This window comes from Trachymyrmex cornetzi, unplaced genomic scaffold (genome assembly GCF_001594075.2).
Source record: "Trachymyrmex cornetzi isolate Tcor2-1 unplaced genomic scaffold, Tcor1.1 scaffold57, whole genome shotgun sequence".
Classification (NCBI taxonomy): Eukaryota; Metazoa; Arthropoda; class Insecta; order Hymenoptera; family Formicidae; genus Trachymyrmex; species Trachymyrmex cornetzi.
In genome coordinates, this window is record NW_017299882.1 from 1,535,220 (window position 1) to 1,559,379 (window position 24,160).

At 30.5% G+C, this 24,160-nt stretch overlaps 3 protein-coding genes across 4 annotated transcripts in view; 2 read left to right on the forward strand and 1 right to left on the reverse strand.

Moving 5' to 3' along the window:
* Positions 1-10,716, forward strand: part of LOC108766034 (uncharacterized) — a 54,769-nt gene extending 44,053 nt beyond the window's left edge. Inside the window, 1 exon segment of the mRNA XM_018515051.1 lies at positions 10,691-10,716. Within this exon segment, the coding sequence (XP_018370553.1) occupies positions 10,691-10,716 (26 nt within the window).
* Positions 10,717-15,273: 4,557 nt separating this feature from the next.
* Positions 15,274-19,741, forward strand: Mtr4 (exosome RNA helicase Mtr4). The gene is made up of 10 exons (XM_018515275.1): positions 15,274-15,455; positions 15,568-15,669; positions 15,831-16,073; positions 16,160-16,367; positions 16,617-16,883; positions 16,977-17,808; positions 18,025-18,197; positions 18,286-18,717; positions 18,906-19,443; positions 19,548-19,741. Exons 1-10 carry the CDS (start codon positions 15,379-15,381, stop codon positions 19,703-19,705), a joined length of 3,030 nt encoding a protein of 1,009 aa, XP_018370777.1. The 5' UTR covers positions 15,274-15,378; the 3' UTR covers positions 19,706-19,741.
* A 53-nt stretch (positions 19,742-19,794) lies between these two features.
* casp (Fas associated factor casp) lies at positions 19,795-24,135 on the reverse strand. Of its 2 annotated transcripts, none has more exons than XM_018515276.1 (12): positions 23,908-24,135; positions 23,439-23,507; positions 22,842-23,148; positions 22,561-22,747; positions 22,213-22,489; positions 21,995-22,133; positions 21,754-21,899; positions 21,521-21,675; positions 21,255-21,450; positions 21,020-21,123; positions 20,566-20,878; positions 19,795-20,318 (listed from the first exon to the last, which is right to left on the reverse strand). In XM_018515276.1, the coding sequence occupies exons 1-12, from the start codon at positions 23,944-23,946 to the stop codon at positions 20,238-20,240; spliced, it is 2,013 nt and encodes a 670-aa protein (XP_018370778.1). In that variant the 5' UTR covers positions 23,947-24,135; the 3' UTR covers positions 19,795-20,237. The 2 variants fall into 2 exon arrangements, with proteins under 2 accessions (XP_018370778.1, XP_018370779.1); XM_018515277.1 differs by having other exon boundaries at positions 20,243-20,318; positions 20,553-20,878.
* Positions 24,136-24,160: the final 25 nt, after the last annotated feature.

Here is a 24,160-nt window from a genome sequence, read left to right on the forward strand (position 1 = left end):
TAAAAATCTTTAAAATATTGTATTGTACTACAATCACCATATTTTCAGGGTAAATTTTAAAAGAAAATTCTCTCCGTGTATGTTTTATGTAATATTGCATATTGAATTTATGTTAAAATAAAATCTACTTAAAAGAAACTACAAAATGTAATCTGATTATGTTAGTACATTAGTTTCAATACTTATTAAATATTTATTATAATAACTAAATATTATAATAACTAAATAATTATTTAGCTCTTTTCTATAAAAAGATAATTCTGATTTTCAATTATTTGTAATTCAACGATTCTGTAGATCTAGTTGTAAATTCTGTTGACATTTTTCTGTCATATATTTACATGATGGCCCGTATTCAGAACGCGCTTACAACGATGTTAGCACGCTAACATACTGTACTTTACGTCACGTATATTATAGAATTTCAGAGATAAAAGTGCGCTTTTATCGATAAAAGTACGTTCTGAATACGGGCCGATATATACAATCACGCGTGTTGATATTCTAGTCAGTATTCGAGAAGCTTTCGAAATAGCAACACAATCGTGCCAATGTTACTTTGATATTAAAAATGGTATTAACTGTAATTTATAATTAACCGTCATTAACTATAAATTAATCAACTACGAATCTCTCAATTATATTTTAATCTGCACACAGGTAATATAAAAAGTAAGACATTAAAAATAATAGTAGTTCAAAATAGTCATTTATCCTTTTCATTACATAAAAAGATATATAAAACATAATACAAAAGTTTCAAAAGACAACGCATGACTAAAGGAGAGTACAACTATCTTTGTGAGTGCATTCAAGGACAATTCTAAATTACTTTTTAAATGATTAAAGCGTATAAGTGACAGTGATTTCATAACAATGTAAATAAGGATTTTATTCTTTATTTTACTTACCAAATTTTTCTTTAATTTAGCATCGTTATTATGATAATGTTTGGTTTCCATAAAGAAAAATATAAAAGAAAATATAGAAATAATATCCCCGAACACTTGTGAAAAACGTTATACTCTCCTTTCCTATACCAACATTATATGTTTATATTCTTTATTTCCGATGGTAAATATATTCTATGTAGCTAAATGTAAACACCCTCTTTGGATATTTAAAAATATATTTTAAATTTAATAAATTAGTCTTTTATTACAATTTCTTTTAAGAAAGAATTCTATGGAAATAACAATAACATACAGCATTAATTAATTACGAATACATTAAAGTATACTCAATATCATAATATCAAATATAAAACGAGTAGTTCATAGTTCTTTTTAAATAAATGTTATATATAATTCTTTTAATAAGAATCGAAAATTTTTTCCCTATTCATACTATTTTTGCATGACAACTAATATTAAATTGCTCTCGACTTTACAAATTTAGACTTCAAATATAATTACAGACTTCATTGCATAATATTATATTTGTTTTTCCTTTAACAAAAAAATTGCAGATACGATAAAAAGAAAGATTCAATATGATATTCCTAAAGTTGTTATTAAGTATTGGCCTAATACTGACCACAAAAAAGATTTTTTGCAATAATTTAGAAATGATTGATCGTTTACCCAATAATACGGTACCAGTTCATTATAAAATCAATCTAACAACATTGTCTCTTGAGGAAGACAACTTTACTTTTTATGGTAAATCCAATATCAATATTGAAATTCGTTATACATCATTAGAAATAATTCTACACTCAAGAGAATTAGAAATAAATAAAGAGGCGACAACATTAATCAATGACAAAGGTACAGTTTATAAACCGATGAAACATACTCATAACAATAAAACGGACATTTTGACACTTAATTTCAATAATGCATTGTTACCTGGTCTTTACATTTTGAACATGAAATTTTCTGGTAATCTACTTAAACCTGTACCTCGGCGAAGAGGTTTTATAAAATTCCCGTACACAAACGATAAAGAAAACGACACGTAAGTAAATATACCTATATTAAAATATAAAATATACATTTGCAACATAAATGTTTTTCATTACTATCTTCTTCTTTTATCATTTGTTGCCATACTTATATATATTTTCAGTAAATATAATTTTATAATATATTTGTATAATTATAATATAAAATAATTTATAAAACAAATATAATTATAATATAAAATAATTTATAAAACAAATATAATTATAATATAAAATAATTGCATATATTGTACAATATGATACATAGAAGAGTAACTTCAATTTCAAATAAAATGGCTATACAACATTTCGATTTTTACTTTCAACAAAATTTTTACTAAAGATACATATATAGATAAATTTAACAATAAACAATTCTAAGTCCAAATTCTTGTGTTATTTAACATAAGTAATAAATTTGCTACCATTTTGTTAAATAGTAAGTGGTTGGCCGCAACGTATTTCGAACCGAATGCCGCCAGACGAATGTTTCCATGTTGGGACGAACCAGCGTTGAAAGCCACCTTCGACATCTTCGTAAAGCATTATCAGAAATATAACGTATTATCGAATATGCCAATACTACAGCAATTTTTGGAACAAGATAGCATGTTACGGACACACTTTTACGTCACTCCTGTAATGTCTACTCGTACCGTGGCGATTGTGATGTACGACCGTAGCGATTTTGTCCGCGCTCCTAATCGAAACGGGACCATCAATATATGGTGCAAACCATCTTTGATATCGAAAGTAAAATTTGGGCAGAATATTGCTGAAAAGGTCATGAAATTCTTAATTCAATATACTAATAGTTCTCAGAAAGTACCGAAAATGGACCACATCTTGATACCGTCTTTTACAGTTGGCAGCACGGAAAATTGGGGACTTATCATTTATCGGTAATATAATCAAAAAGAAATTTATTAAACTATTAAATCTAGCCAATGTGACAGTATAGATAAAAACAGTAGGCTAACTCAGTCAAAAATGGTACGACGTACGGTGCACCAATGAGTTTTCCCAAGTATCTACTACCATCTAGAGAAGCTAAGCAACTTCGCTCTTGTAGGTGCTCACGGCTGACAATATGGCGGTCGTTTAGCGGTCAGATCAAAGATATCGACACAGAGTGAGCCTACTGTTTCTACTTATGATATGCCAATATTACATTCAGCATTCAAAATTTAGTAATTTAAAATATGATCGATTTTACAGATATCCAAAAAATATTTTTTTTCATGTTTAAATCGTTTTAAATAATTAATGTTTAATGCAATTACATCCTTTCTTCTTTTTCCTCTCTTATATTCATTTGTACATATATATATGTATATTTAAAAAAATATATGTATAATAAATATAGGGAAAGAAAGAATTCCAAACACTGATAAGAAAATATAACACAGTTTAACAAGAAAATCTGCGGCGAGCCGCGAGCACAGCCAGTATTTCTTAATAAATTCAAGGTCGCTGAATCCGAAATTTTATTTTTCAATTTTATTAACGCCACTCTAAAGAGCACCTTTAAAAGGAATTTTTATTTTTTACTGTGCGATTTTTTTTCACCGAGTTATGAACATTTCCTGAAATGTAAAATGGCGGATATAAATTAGCGAATTGAAACTGGAAAGTAGATAGATTTGTACCAAAAAAGTATTTTAGGCTTTTTCGAGGTCGCTGATATTGAATCTGAAAAACCTAAAATAGAGAAATTCAAAATGGCAGATTCAAAATGGTAGAGTGAAATATGAAAAGTGACTCGATTTTGGTCAAAGTGGGTATTCGGAGGTTTTTGGGATCGCTGCTTATGAATCTAAATTCAAAATTATGAAATTCGAAATGGTAGATCCAACATGGCCTAAACAGAACAAGTCATTATGATGTCAAAATTACTCCATAATGATTATTAAAAGTCATTTTTCTATCATTTCCGATTCATTTTAATATCATTTTGATGTTATTGTGACTTGTTGTTCTGCTAGGGATGGACTAAATTGAGAACACAAATATTTTTTTTATACAAATCTATCTGCTTTCCAGTTTCAACCATCTAATTTCGATCCACCATTTTACATTGCAGAAAACATTCATAACGCAATGAAAAAAAATAGCACAGTAAAAAATGGAAATTCCTTTTAAAGATGAAGATTAGTTCTTCAAAATGGCGTTAATGAAATTGAAAAATAAAATTTCATTTGGCCACAAAAAAAATAGTAAATATGGTAAAAAAAACGCTGTTTTTGGCTCATATTATTCGATCTAAAAAACCTAATGTGATGAGTATTTTTCACTGGCAGACTTGGATTTAGCGATCTTAAATTTATTAAGAAATATTGGCCCTGCTCGCCACAGGAAAAAAAGATCAAATTTTGTCGGACAATGTAATCAACTGTCCCCTTTTAATAAGCTTTAGACATATTACGGATAAAAAAAGGATACACGATTTTTTTCTATATGTGCTGAATCGCACTTTAAAAAAATAAAATCTTTCCTTAGAAAAAAGTCAATTTTTTTCAAAGTAAAAATATAGGTAATGTAAATTATGTAACTTATAAAAAACGTTTTAAGTAAAAGTTGAATATGTTTTAAAAGTACCTTAAGTAATAATAACTAAAAAAAATTATTTTTTATTTTTGTATAAAAAATTTTTTTTTCAATTCTTTATTATTATTATAAAGTAATCTTAAAACTATTTAACATATAATTAAAACATTTTTTCATGTCTTTGTCACTGTTTAGACGATATTTACCGTAAAAGAAAACGACCAAGACAAAACGAAATTTTTAAAAATGAATATTGCAAAACTTTTAAAAAACTTTTAAAAAGGTAAAAAATTGAAAAAATTTCTAAGTTGTGTTATTTATAAAATACTTTTAAAACTATTTAACTCTTACTTAGAACATTTTTATATCTGTCATAATTTAAAAGAAATCTTTATTTTAGAAGAAATATTTAACTTTGTTTAAGGAAGGATTTCACTCCCTTAACGTGCGACTCAGCACTTATATAAGAATCGTATCTCTTCTTTTAGTCTACATTTTTACATATTAAAGCTTATTAAAATTAAAGGGGGACAGTTGGTAATTACATTATTGATAATTCTCTTATAACTCAAAAGGGAACAGTGATAATTGTGTTTCCTTGTAAGTTATTCGCGTAAGAGAATTATCAATAATGTAATTACTCATTAGGGGACACAATGACGGATCTTCATGTATACACACACATATTAGACTGCGTATTCAGGAACATTTTACATAATTATATTATGTTTTGTCTTTTAGTGAATCAAATGCTATCTATAACAAAAGCGATCCAATAAACAAAAAAACACAAGTAGCATTAAAAGTAGCATATGGACTTGCACATCAATGGTTTGGCAGTTTGGTCACTCCATTTTGGTGGAGCTATTTATGGTTAAGCGAGGGAATTGTTTCGTTCTTGCACACGTACACAATCAACAAGGTTATTAAATATTTTTATACAATGCAAAGCTGTTTATTAAAAAAAGCATTTTGAAATACATTTCAATTTAAAATTAAAATAGATCAATATAATATTAAATCTCTCTAATAATATAAAATAGATCAATTAAATACAATACAATTAAATATTATATTTTTATATAACGTAAAAGATGGCACCTGTTTTAATTCAAAATCATAAAAAAGTTTGTAACGCGTTTTTTCGAATATAATTATAAAAATATTTTAATATCAATTCTTATTGGAAATTAAAGATATTTTAAACAATATAAAGATATTTTGCTTTCCGTATTATCATAAATTAAAAAACTTCTATTTTAATTTTTTTATACTTAAACATTATTTTCATATTTAGGAGAATCGTAGAAATATAATTTCATCATCATCATCATCATCGATAATCCTTTATGGCCTGTTCAAGGACCTTCCGCCATTTTGATCTATTCTACGCCTTGTTTTTCTAGTTCTTTATTTTTAAAGTTCTAATATTCTGCTTTATCTGCTCAATTTTCAGCTCATGTCCTCTTTTTTGCGTCTCGTCTTTGTTTGATTGATCAGGCCTTTCTTTCTAGATCACCCGCAACTAGTTCTTTTTTCCAGGAGTAGATAATTAGCCTTTTGCCCAACCCCCTATTCATCGGGGGATCATTTCTCCCTTCCTCGTTAGCTCTGACGTACCTTTCTTCTCATTGGGATTGGTTACCCAGTCTTCCATAGGGTTGCTCAGGTAACCGAGATTCACCACTGGGCAGTGAGGATAGAGATTAAACAGAAGAGGCCGGCACACAGAGAAAAAGGTTTCTTTGGATTTAGTATTCCTATTTATTTGACTAAAATTTGTTTTATTGAAACAACAAATGCTTGTACGAAATATTATTTGTTTGAATAAAAATTTTGTTGTTTCATTTGAGAAATCTCTATTACTTGACAGAAATAACATTATTATTTGAAGTAATATCTTTCAATTAAATAATATATTATTTGATTACAATGAATACAAACAATGAAACAAATTGTTTATTTGAAAATGGCAAAATATATATATTCATAGAGGTTAGGTTATTCCATGCAAATAATTGCTTTCTTAGAATAGTCATTACATTTTTTGACCGAAAATATGGAAACAATGGCTTATATGTCTAACAACAGAATTAAACGAGCAGTGCTATGTGCTACATCAATTATGTTTGTGCCGTACAGTTGATTACGCAAATACTGAAGATAGATATTATCTGTTCAAACAAATATTGTATTTAAGGCAAAGATATACATTGTTTCAAATTCAAACATCACACTTATTGATTCAAACATTGGTTTGTTTGGACCATTCCAAATATCAAATTTATTTGGATACGATAAAATTTATTATATCCAAAGAAATCTTTTTCTCTGTGTATATACATAGTCCGTTCTTATTTCAAGATCGTCTTATGTACTATCTTAAGATGCTAATACGGCCCATTGATTGATTCGTGACATTTTAAAACTATTTAAGACGGTCTTAAATACCAGAATCGACTATGAATACCGTTATATATAACAACTTATACGATGTATTGCGCATCACTCTTCCTTTTAAATTCCATAATATCTTCATTAGAATTCAAAAATATTTTATTCTTCGCATCCACCATATTCAGCATTTAATAAAATAATTAAATAATAAAATATTATTTCAATAAAACAAATTTTAGTCAAATAAATAGGAATACTAAATCCAAAGAAACCTTTTTCTCTGTGTACCGGCCTCTTCTGTTTAATCTGTATCCTTACTGCCCAGTGGTGAATCCCGGTTACCTGAGCAACCCTATGGAAGACTGGGTAACCAATCCCAATGAGAAGAAAGGTACGTCAGAGCTAACGAGGAAGGGAGAAATAATCCTCCGATGAATAGGGGGTTGGGCAAAAGGCTAACTATCTGCTCCTGGAAAAAAGAACTAGTTGCGGGTGATCTAGAAAGAAAGGCCTGATCAACATATCGTATTTTATATCTCAATTTTATTTCCATATTGAGTAATGTCATTTTCATATTAAATGACCTCCAACATTTTTAAAAATAATTAAATCGGTCACTGCTCTCTCTTCTTCTAAAAAGTTAAGCGAAAGAATTAATACAATTTAGGTGTTATGAAATAAAATAGCACTGTTTTTGAAAGTGGCAAACAAATTAGGTTTTATTTCTAATACGAGCTTTTCTCCGAATTTTTAATAATTAGTCACGTCAAAGCATTCTTTTTGTTCAGATTTTCAAAAATTGGCGGACAATGGATCTATTTGTGATTCAGAACATACAACAATGCTTTCTTAAAGATACAGGTTCATTGAATTCTGTAACATTGAAGCTTGGCAATATTCTTAATAAACCTTCATCGCTGTTTTCTACTGAAGTTTATAAAAAAGGTAAGATAATGAAAATAAAATTAAACTGCTGTTCATAGATTTCTTTAAACTTAATTTTTAGCACAAAGAAAAAATAAGACACTATAGGCTATTAGCCAACAAATACTTCTTTAGCGCAATGCATCTTTATACATAGTATATACATATTAATTATGTATGTACTTTAAATGCATCTACTTTAAATGTATTATTAATATATATTTTATGGTGTGTATTATCGCAGCGCCAGTTTTATTGCGCATGTTACATAATACAATTACCGCTGAGGTATTTCGAAAGGGTCTCATTACGTATTTGGCCAAGCAGTAAGTTTGTATAATGTAGTTTAACTATATACATTATGTGTATACATATATAATATATAGGTATCACAATATAAAGTATCATGGATATAACATAATACTTGAATTCATATTGAAAAATATAATATTTCAGAAATATGTATTAGGTACTTAATATTATATTAATATTCAATTATAAGGCCTACATTTCACTTTCTATATTTAATTATAATTTATGTATGTAGGTTAAATTAATCTTAAGTTAATTTTAAGTTTCTACATGTATACCTATTTATAAATTCAATTATACATTAATATTCATACAAATCCTTTTTGATAGTTAATTTATATTCCATGTTCCACGTCATTCATATATGACTGTATTGAAAAGAGTCATTTTTTAAAAGTCAGTTTAGCACAGCCACACCAGATGATTTGTGGAGCGCTATGCAAAGTGCTCTAGACGAATCTAATATCCCGCACGAAGACTACACAATAAAAGAAGTGATGGATACTTGGATGAATCAAGAGCGTTATCCTTTTGTACATGTGGAGCGAAATTACGAAACTGGCGAAGTAACAATATCACAAATATGTGTCCGGAAAGATAATGAAACTGAGAATAAAACTACTAAATGGTGGATCCCTATAACTTTCGCTACGCAATCCAATCTGAATTTCTCCAATACTGTGCCTCGTTATTGGTTACGACCAGATCGACATAATATAAGCTTTACAATTAATCCAAATGATTGGATTATTGTCAATTTACAACAAACTGGTAAGTATTGTTTAACAAATTTAAGTTTTTTTAGTTATTTTGTTTATTTTATTATTACTAAGTTCTAGATTATTCAATTTTATGTATTTCTTTATTTATAAAAGCTCAAAGAAAATTTGCATATTTAAATTTTTCAGATCTTCGCCAAATTAACGTAAAATAACCTACACAATATCCATGTCCAAAAACGAGACATAAAATTCCTAAAAAAGTCGTAATAATAATTTTTAAGAGGGTGTCTTCAAGACGTCTAAAAAATATCTTTATAAAATATCTTATGTTTCGATTTTGGATTTTTTATCGTCTGAAAATTTTTAATCCCCTTAACTTTCATATTTGAATATAATATTTGTATATATACAACGCATTCGCTTGTTACATTAAGAAAAGGCAAAATATAGATATTTCGGTAATTAGAATTTTAGATGGGAGGGAGAGTATTCTAAATAATTACCGATATTTTAAGATATATCTTATAGCGTTTTCGGCCCGGCCAGGTTTGCACCAACCTGGGTTGGATTAATGGCGTTTTGTGCTCTCCTATTGGTAGAGCGGGTGACCAATAGGAAAGATTAATCCAACCCAGGTTGGTGCAAACTCGATCCGCCCGATCGGGCCGAAAACGCTATTAAATTCAACTAAAAATATCTAGTAATAAATGTAACGAATAATGCAGGATACTATCGTGTTAGTTACGATATCACAAATTGGAAAAGGATTTTACACTACTTAAATAGTAAAAAATATACAAATGTACACGTTCTTAATCGTGCTCAAATCATTACTGATTCGTTTGCCATGGTATTGGATAACCGAATGAATGGATACTTTTTCATTCAGTTAATAAACTATCTCTTTCAAGACACAGATTACGTAGCATGGCAGCCATTATTTCAAATTATAGAAACTATGACAAAGACTCTTTTATTACCTGAGATCAAACTTTTCAAGGTATCGTACAAACAACAGTTAAAATTATATAAAGTATAATACGGATGTCCTAATTTTTTTTTCAAACTACAAATTGGCTGCATTTTCATAAAATCGGCAAACTTTTTTTAAAAATCAACATATTTATATAAAGTCATTATTATTTGCATATTTATTTATGTAATATATATTATAATTAAAACTATATGATTTTTTGTACTTGACGTTTTCATATTCCAAAAGTTAATATTAAAAAAAATATAAATACACAGTAAAAAATTGTGCGTCCATATGTAGAATTTTTCTTGTGTTATCACATTTTGATTACTACTTCAATGTAAAATAAACATACAACTGATATGTTATTATTTTTGTAACATTTTGATGTGTTAAATTCATGTCTCCTTTCTAACTTAACAATTGCGTATGTCAATTAAAAATGGAATATTATTTTGAATGTTTTTAATACAATTGTTTCAATTAATTTATATATCTCAAAGTCAATTTAAACTAAGAATTTTTTTATTCACATTATACGAACAAAAATGTTTTATTAACATTTTCTTACGAGTTACTGCAACTACTCTTCTATATGTACTCTACTTATTTTATATGTTAGTTTTAAATCACCCTTAAAGTCAAAATAACAAATATAAATGTAAAGTATTGTGTCAATTCTTTAACATCAATTAAAATCAATTATTTAACATTATTAGTTCGTTATTAAATAACACAAGACGAATGAGTTACTTTAACTTAAAATTTAGAATGGATCTCTTGGGATATGTAAAAATTGTTAAAATTAACATTTTCTTTTTTACTGTGTATAATAAAAAAGAACAATATAAAGTATTGAATATACAGCTACAAAGTGTAAAAGAGTAAAATAATTATTTTGTGAGGACGTAGTATTCGTTCTAATTATAACATATTGAATGCCTAGCGAATTTTACACATCTTATCATTTATGTCGTATTAAAATTACTATCACAAGTATATAATATGACATAATCTATGTAATATAAGTTATATCATCACAAGTGACATATTTTTCTGGTAAAGCATTTGTCATCAATCTTCGACTTATTGAAATGCGTCTATTCGATATTTGATTATTTATCGTAAGCATAAATAAGTTAACAACTATTATCAGTGACCTTTTCCTATCTTTCGTGAAAGTGAAACACAAATTCTCCGATAATTCCCATGTGATGTAAATCCATTGATAATGCACTAATGGAATCGTATATATCTTTATTATATGTAGATCCTTATATGCAGATCACAAGAGTATAAAAAAACCAATACACCTCATAATTTTCAGGTATACTTAAAACGACTCTTCACTAGGCTTTTTCAGTACATAGGATACGTAGAAACATCTAATGATGACCATATTACAAAACTGACAAGGCTGTATGCCTTACGATGGGCATGTATTCTTGGTCATGAGGAGTGTAAGAAAATGACCGCACTTAAATTAAGTAAACATTTCGCTGACAATGAAATTCACAAGTAAATTTCATACACTTACGATTATCTCATAAGTTGTAATTTGTAACATGTGCGTGCACACGCATGCATATGAATACGTTACAGCCGAACGTAAAAATAAATAACTTAATAAAATATAAAGACTCGGTTATACATATAAAATGCACCTATTTTATACGTATAATCGATGAAATTGTTCATTCAGAACGATATTGCTCGCTGAGCTTTTTTATCTGATTGGCATATTCCGTTACAGACCAATCAAATAAAAGAGCTCACTGAGCGCTCAGTGAGCGGTTGTCGTTCTGAATGCATCTAAAATGTATGTACTTTTTTGTGAAATTTGTTCGCATTGCTTGCACTTTTTGCACTCAGCATCTTCGCTTTTCCTCTTTTCAACGCCCAAATATATATATCATTTTAAGTTCAAAAATATTTGAGGATTTCAAGCAACGCGAACAGACCTGTGATATGTACGTATATTTTTAGAATTCCAATATTTACGTACTGTACTAGTATGATGGCAGCTAATAGGATTACTTGGGATAAAATGTTGGAATTATATCTAAAAAATAATCTAAAAGAGGAAAAATCTGGAAAACAAATATTAGAAAGTTTGAGTTGCGCTGAAGATCCTGATATCATCATAAATTATTTAAAAATAGCAGCATGGAATACTTCATTATTTTCCAATATGGAGTATTCTTTTATTTTCGAACATATTCTTGAAAAGCATGTGCGCAACAATATAATTCTTGACTACATATTAAAAAATTTTATAATTATAAAACCCATGTAATAATATTTTCTTTTATAAATATATATTGTATTTTTTTTTTCTTATTCGTAAAAATTTATTAATAAGGATTATATTATTTTGGATTATATTATTACAGATTACTTACTACGTCTGCAATAATAAAACTTATTCTTGAAAATATTTACACCAACGAACAAGTTGATAAGGTAAATTTTATGATTCTGGGTTCACATATTTCTTAACCTTATATTGACTATGAATAGCACATTAGTCCATACAACACAGAATCTTGCAGCAACATTTTTACAACGTTGCAATGTTACTGCAATATTACTGGATTTATTTATAGTGCGCTTAAAATAAAAACTATTCAATACACGAATTATAAATTAATGGAATTTTATATAATTAAATTAATGTTAATAAGTAATGAGATGTTTAAATATTTAGACTGTAATTTTATACTTTTGAGGAAAATTTCATTATAAAATCGAATAATACCAGTGCGTATTTTAAAATATTTATCGAATATTTGTAATTCATGTATTAATATTAGATTGATGATTTGATTAAAAAGTGTTAAGAAAAAATTTGCGATGACATATTTCTCAAATAAAAACAATGTTTTTATATCTTATATATTCTTTTGCAGCTAAAGTGTTAAATATATATTATCTGTTCATATCATACACTTATTTTAATATCATGTAATATTAAAAATTATAATTTAATAAATTAAATAATAAATAAAATTAACAAATAAAAATTAAAAATTATATCACGGTAAATAATGCCGATATGAGCCAACACAGGTGTTCGAGTGTGAATTACAAAACCATGGCATTTATTGAAAAAATGAATACACGTATATACATTTCAACCCTCAATTCGGGTCCTCTTCAGTACAATAAATTTAAAACGTTGAACACGCAAACAAAATTAAAATTGCAAATTACAGCAGCATTAAAAAAAGAATGTTCTAATACATAAGTTAATGGTCAATCTATTATATGTCCAAAACTTGTCAAACTTAGTCATTAAATTGTCGATTGCTACATAAAATTACAATATTTTTATATTGTTATTATGTCGAAGAATCACAAAATTATGAAAATTAATATCACTTACATGAAGTCAAACAAGTTGTGCGAATCATAAGCAACGATATTATTATTAAATTGTCCGATTTACTGTTTAGGACAAATATGAGAAGATAGGTCAGTATTCATTTTTTAAAAAAGGAAACTTTTTTTTAACCACAAATTAATTTGGACTTACATAACAAAAGAAAAAATGAAACTTCTCACAGTTTGCGTTTTCAACGTTTTTAAGTTTATTGTACCGAAGAGAACCCAAACCAACGTATGTGTTCACTTTTCCAATAAATGGTTTTGTAATTTACAATCCAACATCCTGTGCTGGCTCATATCAGCATCATTTATCGTGATAGATTTAATCTAGTAAGCCTATTTATTTTATTATTTTGTTTAAAAATTACAGTTTATTGAATTGCTACATAAAAATAATTACTATTTATATCTCGAATTAATCTGTTTCAGATACAAACATTCACAGATACTAATGTCATTCTAGATCCAGACACTTTATCTGCAATTACAAAACTAATAGAACAGCGTAAAGAATATCTTAAGAAAGCCGCAGATTATGCCAAGAAGCGGTTTTACTACACAGCAAAAGACATGCTCGAGTGACCATTGATCTGCGATCAATCAAAAAGCCGAAATGTGATGCAAAAGTTTTACAGTAAAACATTACATTTACTTGTATAACTTTCTAATTATTTTTATTTATTATTACCGTTTTGTGACAGTTATATTCTTATGGCAAATTACAACTAATTATAAGAGGTACATGTAACTTGAGATTTGCCTGATTTGAATACCTTTATGTATTGCATACGAATTTAATATTTTCATGTAATGTATTTATTTGATACCAAAATAAAAAGAACATGAAGAAAGAATTGTAATTACTCACCGACCAGATGCGCAACAGTGGAGTTACATCTGTAACGTCGCTACGATGATTCTGTAACAAACAAATTAAAATCTAAATTAAAAGTTATATCAGGTTAAGGAAATAATCATTATTTAACAAATAATTACTACATGAACGCATGCAGAGTTTTATGAAAAATAATTATGTAATTTTGAAAACAATTTTTATAGGTATCGGATTTTTTATTCGTCATTTAATTAGATATTTATGAAAATAATTATACATAATTCTCTAAAGGAAACAAGAAAAAATTTGTAAAAAGTTTTAAATTTTTAAGTTATTTCTCTTTTTCACTAATTATTATTTTTAAGTTAATGGCTGCGTTCAGCAGAGAAAGCAGCTTTGCAACTGTTGTAAAATTCGTAAATATGATTGGTTTATACATTTAGATTCAGTAAGGAACTAAGGGCAAGACCAATCATATTAAAGAATTTTACAACAGTTGCAAAGCTGCTGTCTCTGCTGAACACAGCCATTATAAAACAAAATAATTTAAGAACAAGCAAAAAAAAAAGATTAATTTTACACAAGTGAAAAATAATATTTACCGCAAGGTTGCTCCACCGATGCCCGATGTCTCCAGACCTTCTCCTCTTAAGCCTTGTGTCCACGATGCTAGAAATCGGTCCGAGACCTCGGATGAAAAAAGAATTGACCAATCGCAATGGTCATGTGATCAAATTGTTCAAATGTGATTTGTTAATTTTTTCTCTGTCCGAGATCTCGGACCGATTTCTAGCATCGTGGACACAAGGCTTTAGAATTGGGTTGACATCCTCTCGCACAGGACACTCGTGTAAAACACTCGCGAATAATATACTATAAACGCGCGCGGACTATTCATTTATAAATCTTTCGCGCGATACTGCGGTATTTCAAATTTACAAAATCCATGATAGGATTTCCATTTCGAATTGGACAATCTTGAATAAATTTCAAGGTTGGTCCCTCCGATTTGCCATCGCGTATCTGGAGTCTCTTTAATTCATCAGAGGTCACGACACTCTGAGAAAAGTGGACGTTGCTATGTAGTTTATATCCACTTTGTCAGAGGGCAGCATTTTGCGGTTACAGGTTTTGGGCCGTCATATCCTCTCTCAGGTTTCTCTCTGCTCTTTGTTTTTACTCCATCTGATCACATTTTTTGTTAGTCAGTTGGTACAAAGTTCTTTTCGATGGTGGCAATTCTGTCGTGTTACTAAATATCCAAATGCAAGTAAACGCGTGTGTGTCAAATATTTTTTGTTAGAGTTGAAACAATAATAATTTTAAACAAATAATGGCAAATTTTAGCGAAGACTTGTTTGATGTTTTTGATGAGCACGGCGATGAAGTAGAAATATTGGACATTCCAAAGTATGTGAAACAATTTTTGTCGCGAAATTTAACCTAACTTCTATAAACATTAATCTCATATGTGTATATGTGTGTATGACTACGGATTACTTATTTATAACAAATTGTGCAGGAAAATCAAGCCGGAGACAGGAGTAAAGCGACACTCTGACGCCGATGATGACAAAGCAACCATAAAAAAATTGCGACACGATTGTGTTTTGAATGATATCAAGTAAAATTTTACATTACGTTGATTGAAATATTCAAATAAAACTGTAGTTGACATTATTATAATTAATATAATTAATAACATTTATACTTATCTATATTATTCTAAAATTGTACTACAGAAAAATATATAATATAACTACATACCCAACATTATTTCTTCAGTCTAGAGGAAGTGGCATGTCGTATAACAGTGCATACTATAGAAACTGTAGAATCTTGTATGCACGAGATTGCTATTCCTCCTGATCAAGAGTATGTACCTTTGGAGCATCAACAGGGCAAGCCAGCCAAAGAGTATAAATTCATACTGGATCCATTTCAGAAGGAAGCAATTTTATGCATTGAAAACAATCAGTCAGTTCTTGTCTCTGCACATACCTCGGCTGGTAAAACTGTCGTGGCTGAGTAAATATTTCATATTTTGGAGATTGTTTTTCCTAAACAATTTCTTTAAAATGATTTTATTCTACCATCTTATATATATCTTACAGATATGCAATAGCGTGTTCGCTTAAGGATAAGCAGAGAGTAATATATACTACTCCAATTAAAGCGTTGAGTAATCAGAAATATAGAGAATTTTACGAGGAATTTAAGGACGTTGGTTTAGTAACGGGCGATGTTACTATAAATCCGACAGCGAGTGTATTAATCATGACTACTGAAATTTTGCGAAATATGCTCTACAGGGGTTCAGAGGTTTGTTTTATTCTATTTCATTATGGAATATAATTTATTATGGAATAGAATATAATATTAATAACAAATATAAGCAAATATAAACAAATATTTTCCACAAATATGAGACATTAATGTCTGGTAGAAAATTATTTACTTAATATAAAGGTTGATATTTATTTAATAAAATTTTGTTAAAGATTGTATAGAACATCTTGTATAGAAAGAAAAATATAAAAGTGTATAATTAATATAGTACTTATTGTGCAGGTAATGCGTGAAGTTGGTTGGGTAATTTTCGATGAGATTCATTATATGCGTGACAAAGAGAGAGGCGTAGTTTGGGAAGAGACACTTATATTACTGCCAGACAATGTGCACTATGTATTTCTTTCTGCTACTATACCAAACGCACGACAATTCGCAGAATGGGTAGCACATTTGCATCATCAACCTTGCCATGTAGTTTCTACGGATTATAGACCTACTCCGTTGCAACATTATATATTTCCAGTTGGCGGCGACGGTATACATCTGGTTAGTGATAATCTGTAATGAAGTCATATTTGATGAAAAAGAAAAATCCGCTGTCTTTATTTATATGTACTAAAGTTACTTATTTTAAAACAGGTTGTAGATGAAATGGGTCAATTTAAAGAAGAAAATTTTAACAGAGCCATGGCGTGCCTGCAAAATATGGGTGATGTAGCTAAAGGTGATACAAAAGGACGCAAAGGTGGTCTACGTGCCACGAACAGCGGACAAACAAATATTTTCAAAATGGTAAAAATGATCATGGAGAGAAACTTTGCACCCGTGATAATCTTTAGCTTTTCAAAGAAAGATTGCGAGGTTTACGCAATGCAGATGGCTAAACTGGATTTGAACACGTTAGAAGAAAAAAAACTAGTAGATGAGGTTTTTAACAATGCGGTAGATGTCCTCAACGATGAGGACAAAAAGTTACCGCAAGTTACAAATTTGCTGCCACTTTTGCGGCGTGGAATAGGAATCCACCACGGTGGACTCTTGCCAATCTTAAAGGAAACTGTCGAGATATTATTCGGCGAAGGTTTGATCAAAGCCCTTTTTGCCACTGAAACATTCGCGATGGGCTTGAATATGCCAGCACGGACAGTCTTGTTCACGGCACCTCGTAAATTCGATGGCAAAGATTTTCGTTGGATCACATCAGGTGAATACATCCAGATGTCCGGTCGCGCTGGCAGGAGAGGTCTCGACGACAAAGGGATTGTCATATTGATGATAGATGAACAAGTTAGTCCCGTTGTTGGTAAAGCTATCGTCCAAGGAAAACCGGATCCAATCAATTCTGCATTTCATTTGACTTATAATATGGTTCTTAATCTTCTACGAGTGGAAGAGATTAATCCAGAATACATGTTAGAAAGAAGTTTTTTCCAATTTCAGAATCAAGCTGGTATTCCAGTTTTGTACAACAGTAAGTTATCACCGCTCATTCCAATGTTGTCAGAGCTCTTGTTTTGGAACTCTTAACAACTGTATCAGTGTAGTTATATTGTTATAGCTTTCTTACCATGTATAAAGATTACTTGCGCAATGACAATGTGACGACATCGATACTATCATTAAGAGTTCCAAAATAGGGGCTAAACAATTGCTGAAAATAAATTGTTAATCTCGATTACGTTTTCAGAGGTAAAGGAATTAAGTACCGCTTACAATACTGTGAACGTGGATAGGTACGACGAGATTTCTTCGTATCATGACATACGTGAACAACTCAATCGACTGAGTGGAGAGTTTCAATCATTTCTAACGCAACCGGAGTATTTAGTTCCGTTTTTACAACCTGGAAGATTAGTAAAGGTACATATTTTTTACAGTTTAATCGATGCACTGATCATTTCTAGCGAAACTTTTAGCGAAGTTTATTTGTTATACATTATTATTATAGGTAAAAAATGAAATCGAAACGTTCGATTGGGGAATCATAGTAAATTTTAAGAAAAAAAATCCAAAAAATCCAGTAAAAGGCAAGACTGTTATTGTCATTGATGTTTTACTTCATTTATCAAAAAATTCTAAAGAAGGCACTCCAATTCCATGTCGCGAAGATGAAGAAGGCGAAATAGAAGTAGTTCCTGTTTTGCATAATTTAATTTCACAAATCAGTTCATTAAGATTATATTATCCAAAAGATCTTAGACCGCCTGATAATAGAAAGAGTGTACTGAAGACAATACGAGAAGTGAAAAAAAGATTTCCGGACGGTCCACCGTTACTTAATCCTATTACAGATATGCATATAGAGGATCAGGCTTTTAAAGATATTGTAAAAAAAATTGAAGCGTTAGAAAAAAGATTATATGCACATTCTTTGCATAAGGTAAGAGACAGTTTCTATATTCTGGCAGTACATTTTTTGTGCTTAAAATATTATATGTGAAGTATCTTATGTTAAAATGTTCTGAAAATTTTTTATTATGTGAAATATCTTAATTTTTAAATGTGTTTTTCTTTTCCATTTTATTTTGAGATAATTCTGAATTTTTTTAAATCTATAATTATTTATAGGATCCCAACGTAAATGTATTATATGAACAATTTTTGCACAAAGAAGAATTGGCTGCGCAACTTAAGCAAGCCAAGGAAGAGTTTAAGCAGGCTAAGTCGATACTTCAAATGGACGAACTCAAATGTAGAAAGAGAGTTCTAAGGAGAATGGCTTATTGCACATCGGCAGACGTTATAGAATTGAAAGGACGTGTAGCTTGTGAACTGAACGGTGCCGATGAACTATTAATGACTGAGATGATTTTTAATGGTCTTTTTAATGCTTTGAGTGTGCCACAGATGGTGGCATTAATCAGCTGCTTTGTATGCGACGAAAAATCAAACGAAATGCCTAAAAGTACAGAGGAATTAAGCGGTCCACTTAGGCAGATGCAGGACTTGGCTCGAAGAATAGCAAAGGTATCAACAGAAGCCAATCTGGAATTAGATGAGGATGCATACGTCGACAGATTTAAGCCGTATTTAATGGATGTTATCTACGCTTGGTGTAAAGGCGCAACATTTTTACAAATTTGCAAAATGACAGATATATTTGAAGGTAATGTATACGTATATATTAGCATACCTCATTACTGAGATAATGACAAATTGAAGCAGTTTTCTGTGACATGTATATGTATGTACATAAAACAAATATTTTAGGATCTATTATCAGGTGTATGCGACGTTTAGAGGAAGTGCTTCGACAATTGTGCCAAGCTGCAAAAGGTATTGGGAATACAGATCTAGAAAATAAATTTAGCGAGGCGATCAAACTTATAAAACGGGATATTGTGTTTGCTGCGTCTTTATATTTATAATGCACGAAAGTAGAATAAACTAATTTCATAGAGTAACAAGTTTGTGTGTGTGTGTGTGTGTGCGCGCGCGCGCGCGCGCGTGTATGTATATATACGTATATACATACATACATATATATATATGTATGTGTGTATAGATTTGTGTGTCCTTATTAAATTATACTCTATATGAATTCCATTATATTGCCCGTTATTTACATATCCCAATTGCAATACGTTCATAATAAGCAAAGGCAGTTTTTACTCGAAATCGAATTCGTTCGAAACACAATTTATTCCTGAAAATTTAAAGTGTATAATATACGTACGCATGGAACGAACTTTTTCTTTTTTTATAAAATAAAAATTGTATTCACGCGGAGTGCGTTACATACGACTTGATCGTACAAGAAATTCAGCGTAAAAATGTATATAGTCGCAAGATAAACAGGACTCAATAATCGCTATCTCGAAGTTGTTAAATAAATACATTCTTGAAGAATATTCGCGACACTTAATTTCTACATTTGAATTTAATTACAACGTATTATTTTTATCGTTCCTCTAAAATTACTGTTTCCTGGGGACAGAATTTCAGATCCATCAAAGTGAGCTTTGAATCCATGGATGTTAACTGAAACAAGAATGATTATATATATATATAAAGCGAAAGTGCGATTAAAAAAAATCAAATAAATATCTACATCAGGAATGTCCAACTTTACACCAGTGACTAGCGCTCCAGCATTTATCTCACTCCCCCATCTTTTCTATCTCTCTTGGCGAGAGAATAAAGTGAAGGAAGCGTTTCAGCTCTGGAGCTAAAGTTGAACATGCTTGATCTACATAATAAGACTTAAATGCTTACATCATCTACTTACATCCCTTCGAGGCCAACTAGATAGGAGCTTATATTCTTCTGTAGGATAACCTTCCACAATAAGGAAATTAAAGAGCGTTTGTAACGGTGTATCTGATTGAAATTTACGTTCCAGGAATTTTCCTGCTGGAAGCCGTACTCTTACTTTCATTACGCCATCGCCCGCTCCCTGTTGCGGTTCAGGTGGTAAACTAGACTCTACAGCTTGCCTATGAGCTTCTTTTCTTGCTTCCTCAGCTAATCTTTCGTTTTCAGCCTGCTCTTTCTTTTTCTTTTCAAGCTCCTCTTGCATCTGTTTCGCTTCTTCTTTTGCTCTTAAAGTAAATTGTGAACATTACATTTTTTGTTCAATGTAAATCGTTTATACGTACATACATACATACATATATATATATATATATATGTGGACATACTTTTCTTCCTTTCAAACAGTTTAGATATCGTTTTTAAATTACCTATCAGCTGCCAAACTTTCTTGATATGCTCTGTCTTGTTCTCGTTTGACTCTTTCTCTAGCCTGTCGTTCTTCTTCAACGCCAATATCAGCTCGTCTTTGTTCCTGTTTAAAAAAAAAAAAAACAGTTATATTCTTCTGTAGGAACAGTTGTATAAATCGAAGACTATATTTATATCCATACTGTTATTTTTTAACAGTATGTGTGTGTATAAAGCAAAAGCTACATTTCTCACTTGGAACACATCGACGGCTTGTACCAAATTCGTTAGCAACTCGTTAACACCTACATTGCCATGTACGATAGTAAATATCTCTGTGTTAGATCTAGATCTCATAATAATCATAAGAACTGGCAAGGTATCAACATCTATGCTCGACACAGCCAATGAACCAACAGTACCAAGGGTTTGAGTTACAGAATACAAAAATCTGAAAATCAAACGAACATTTAATGCAAGTTCGATAAATTTTTAATATCGCATATTTGTATAAACTTTACCTTTCTTTGTTAGATTCATATGTGATGTCCCAACCCCACACTATAAAATTTGCCGAAAGAAGTTGAAGCACTGTTTCGAAGCCTAACAGTTGAGTACAAAAGACGTTTGCTAAAACACTGTTATCGTGGTGCAAATATACAGCCAATAATTTTCTCTATAATAATATAAAATTATATATTTTTATCCAGTTTTACATATTTACCGTGTTTTTTTTTCAATACTTAGAACAAACCTCTTTCGCTGGTTTTAGACATGATTCCTTCAGGGCATCTTCGAATGTACCAGTAAAGAATTCCGGGTGTGCCGGTCCATATCGCTTTTCAAATTGCTCCGCAAAATGTAATGTACCCATCACCTCATCTACTACATTTTCTGGCACTGTTTATAAATAAAAAAATATATCATTGAATTGCGATACTGACATCATATTATTTCAATAAAACAGCAGTTCCTTTATGATACAGAACACTCACTGAGACGTTCTATTTTAGTGGGTTTAACATCGTCTATGAAAATATCATCGTCACCAGTAAACTCTTCCGGAACATCAAATTCTTCCACATCCTCAGGTTCATCTATTGAACTATCGCTGTCAATTAGATCTACAACTTTCTGAAATATAAAATACGAATGTGTATTATAATTTTATATATAAATTGATAAAAAAAAATTGATTTCTCCGAGACATTACCTTCTTTTCTTCCTTCACTGGAAGCTTTCCGACAGATAAATCGTGCTCGGGATAACATATACCACTTTGTGCCAGTATTACATTATCATCCTTCAACGAACTAGGCCAACCTTTCCACTGTTGATTTCGTACAGGTACATCTATTAACGAGTAGATGTCCGTCTTCACTTCTAGCACAGTACGTGTACCAGGAAACTTCAACTTATATGTTTTATTATGCACCTCGTCCTTGACGTTTAATGTGTATGTTTGAGTCATACGATCTGACAGAATGACGCTGGAACGAAAAAATGTAAATTCGTGATTATAATAATCATAAAATTATATCGACAAAATTTTACAACTTACGCCTCATTAGCTAAGTCACCGTCTTGTGGCAAAGATGACTGTAGATACAATGTATTTTCTCTAGGAAGATCTAACGTTTGCAGCACAGTATTCGGTGTCATATTCGCAAATTCCTTTTTCCATCCATAAAGTTTCTGTTGACAAGGTGGTACAGTTGTTTTACACCATATAAATTGCTTAAGATCTCCTGAAAAAAGAACATAAAATAATTTGACTTGTTCCGTCTTATTAAATTTTGGTTAATTACCAAAATCGTCTAAATATCAACAATTTTTGCTTACTCAAAGTGGATAAATCTGACAAATTTATTTTATAAACGTTATCGAGATAGTTAATGTGGAATGTAAGTTGTCTATTCTTCATGCAACTTTTAGGTCTACTTGTCCCAGGTTTTGCACTTTCTACTATGTCTGCTTTCATGGCTCCTGTCTTATTTGAGTTCTGCACCGTTTGTAATTTTGATGACGACGACGACGACGACGATGACGACAGTGGTGTTACTTTAATTTCTTCTACCATTTCTATATCAGGAGCCATTTCAGAGGGAAGCTGCTGCGTAGTTTGGGGCATGGCCTTGTTTATTGCTGCCTAAATAAAAAGATATATGTTGAGATAAGTTGCTACAATTATGTTTACTTTCCAATAAGAAACAGGTGATCCATTATAATAGTGAATCATTTCATCTTTGTTTAACATTGATAAACAACAAAGATATAATGATTTACTATTGGAGCTTTCCAGCAAGAGATATAATATGACAGCGATCATTTCACTTTTAACATTGACAAATAAGAATGTAATAAGACATTATGTTACACTGCATCATCCATGTCTCTTGCTGCAAAAAGCATTCATGCTTTAATTATATTTATATTTACCAACAAATCCCAATTTGTTTGTTCCAAATATAAAATCGCTTCTCCGAAATCATCAATTCCAGTACAAGCCTGAAAATAATTTAATTTATAAGACAAATACAAAGATAGAATGCAAAATGGAAAGTCACAATGGTATTTATACGAAAATACTCATTGATACTCTCTCGTCTGAGAATTCGTCAGGTTTCAAAACAAAGGCATGCAATACGACATGACAAAGGAATTAAGCGGAAGTTTTCCGCGAATTTTGGCAAATCACGGTGTCAGCGCGATTTGACCGATACAAGTCATGTATTTGAATGCACCGTTAATTTTTGAAGTATTGCGGGGAAAGTTTATTCGATATCTCGGGAAAGTTCTCGTCTCAAATGCAAACAAATTATTGTCAATGTCATGTACACGTAACTCCATAACCTAAGAATGCATTTGCGTTGCACTTGCAAGAAGCTTATAGAATCCATCAATTTACCTGAAAGTCAGCTAGTATCGCGTCCCGATTTTCGGCCATCGCAATGAAATTCCAACACAAAGATTGCAAGACGTCCAAGTTCAACGATACTCTCGCGTTCTATTATCTTATAGCTATTACAAATAATATGAACAACAACCGCGAGCCATTGAAGTCTTGAACCACGAAATTTTCACGTAAGATACTCGGCGTCTCATTGCACGTATTGTACGATTATACACTATACAGTAGCACAGTCTACGGCAGTAAAGGT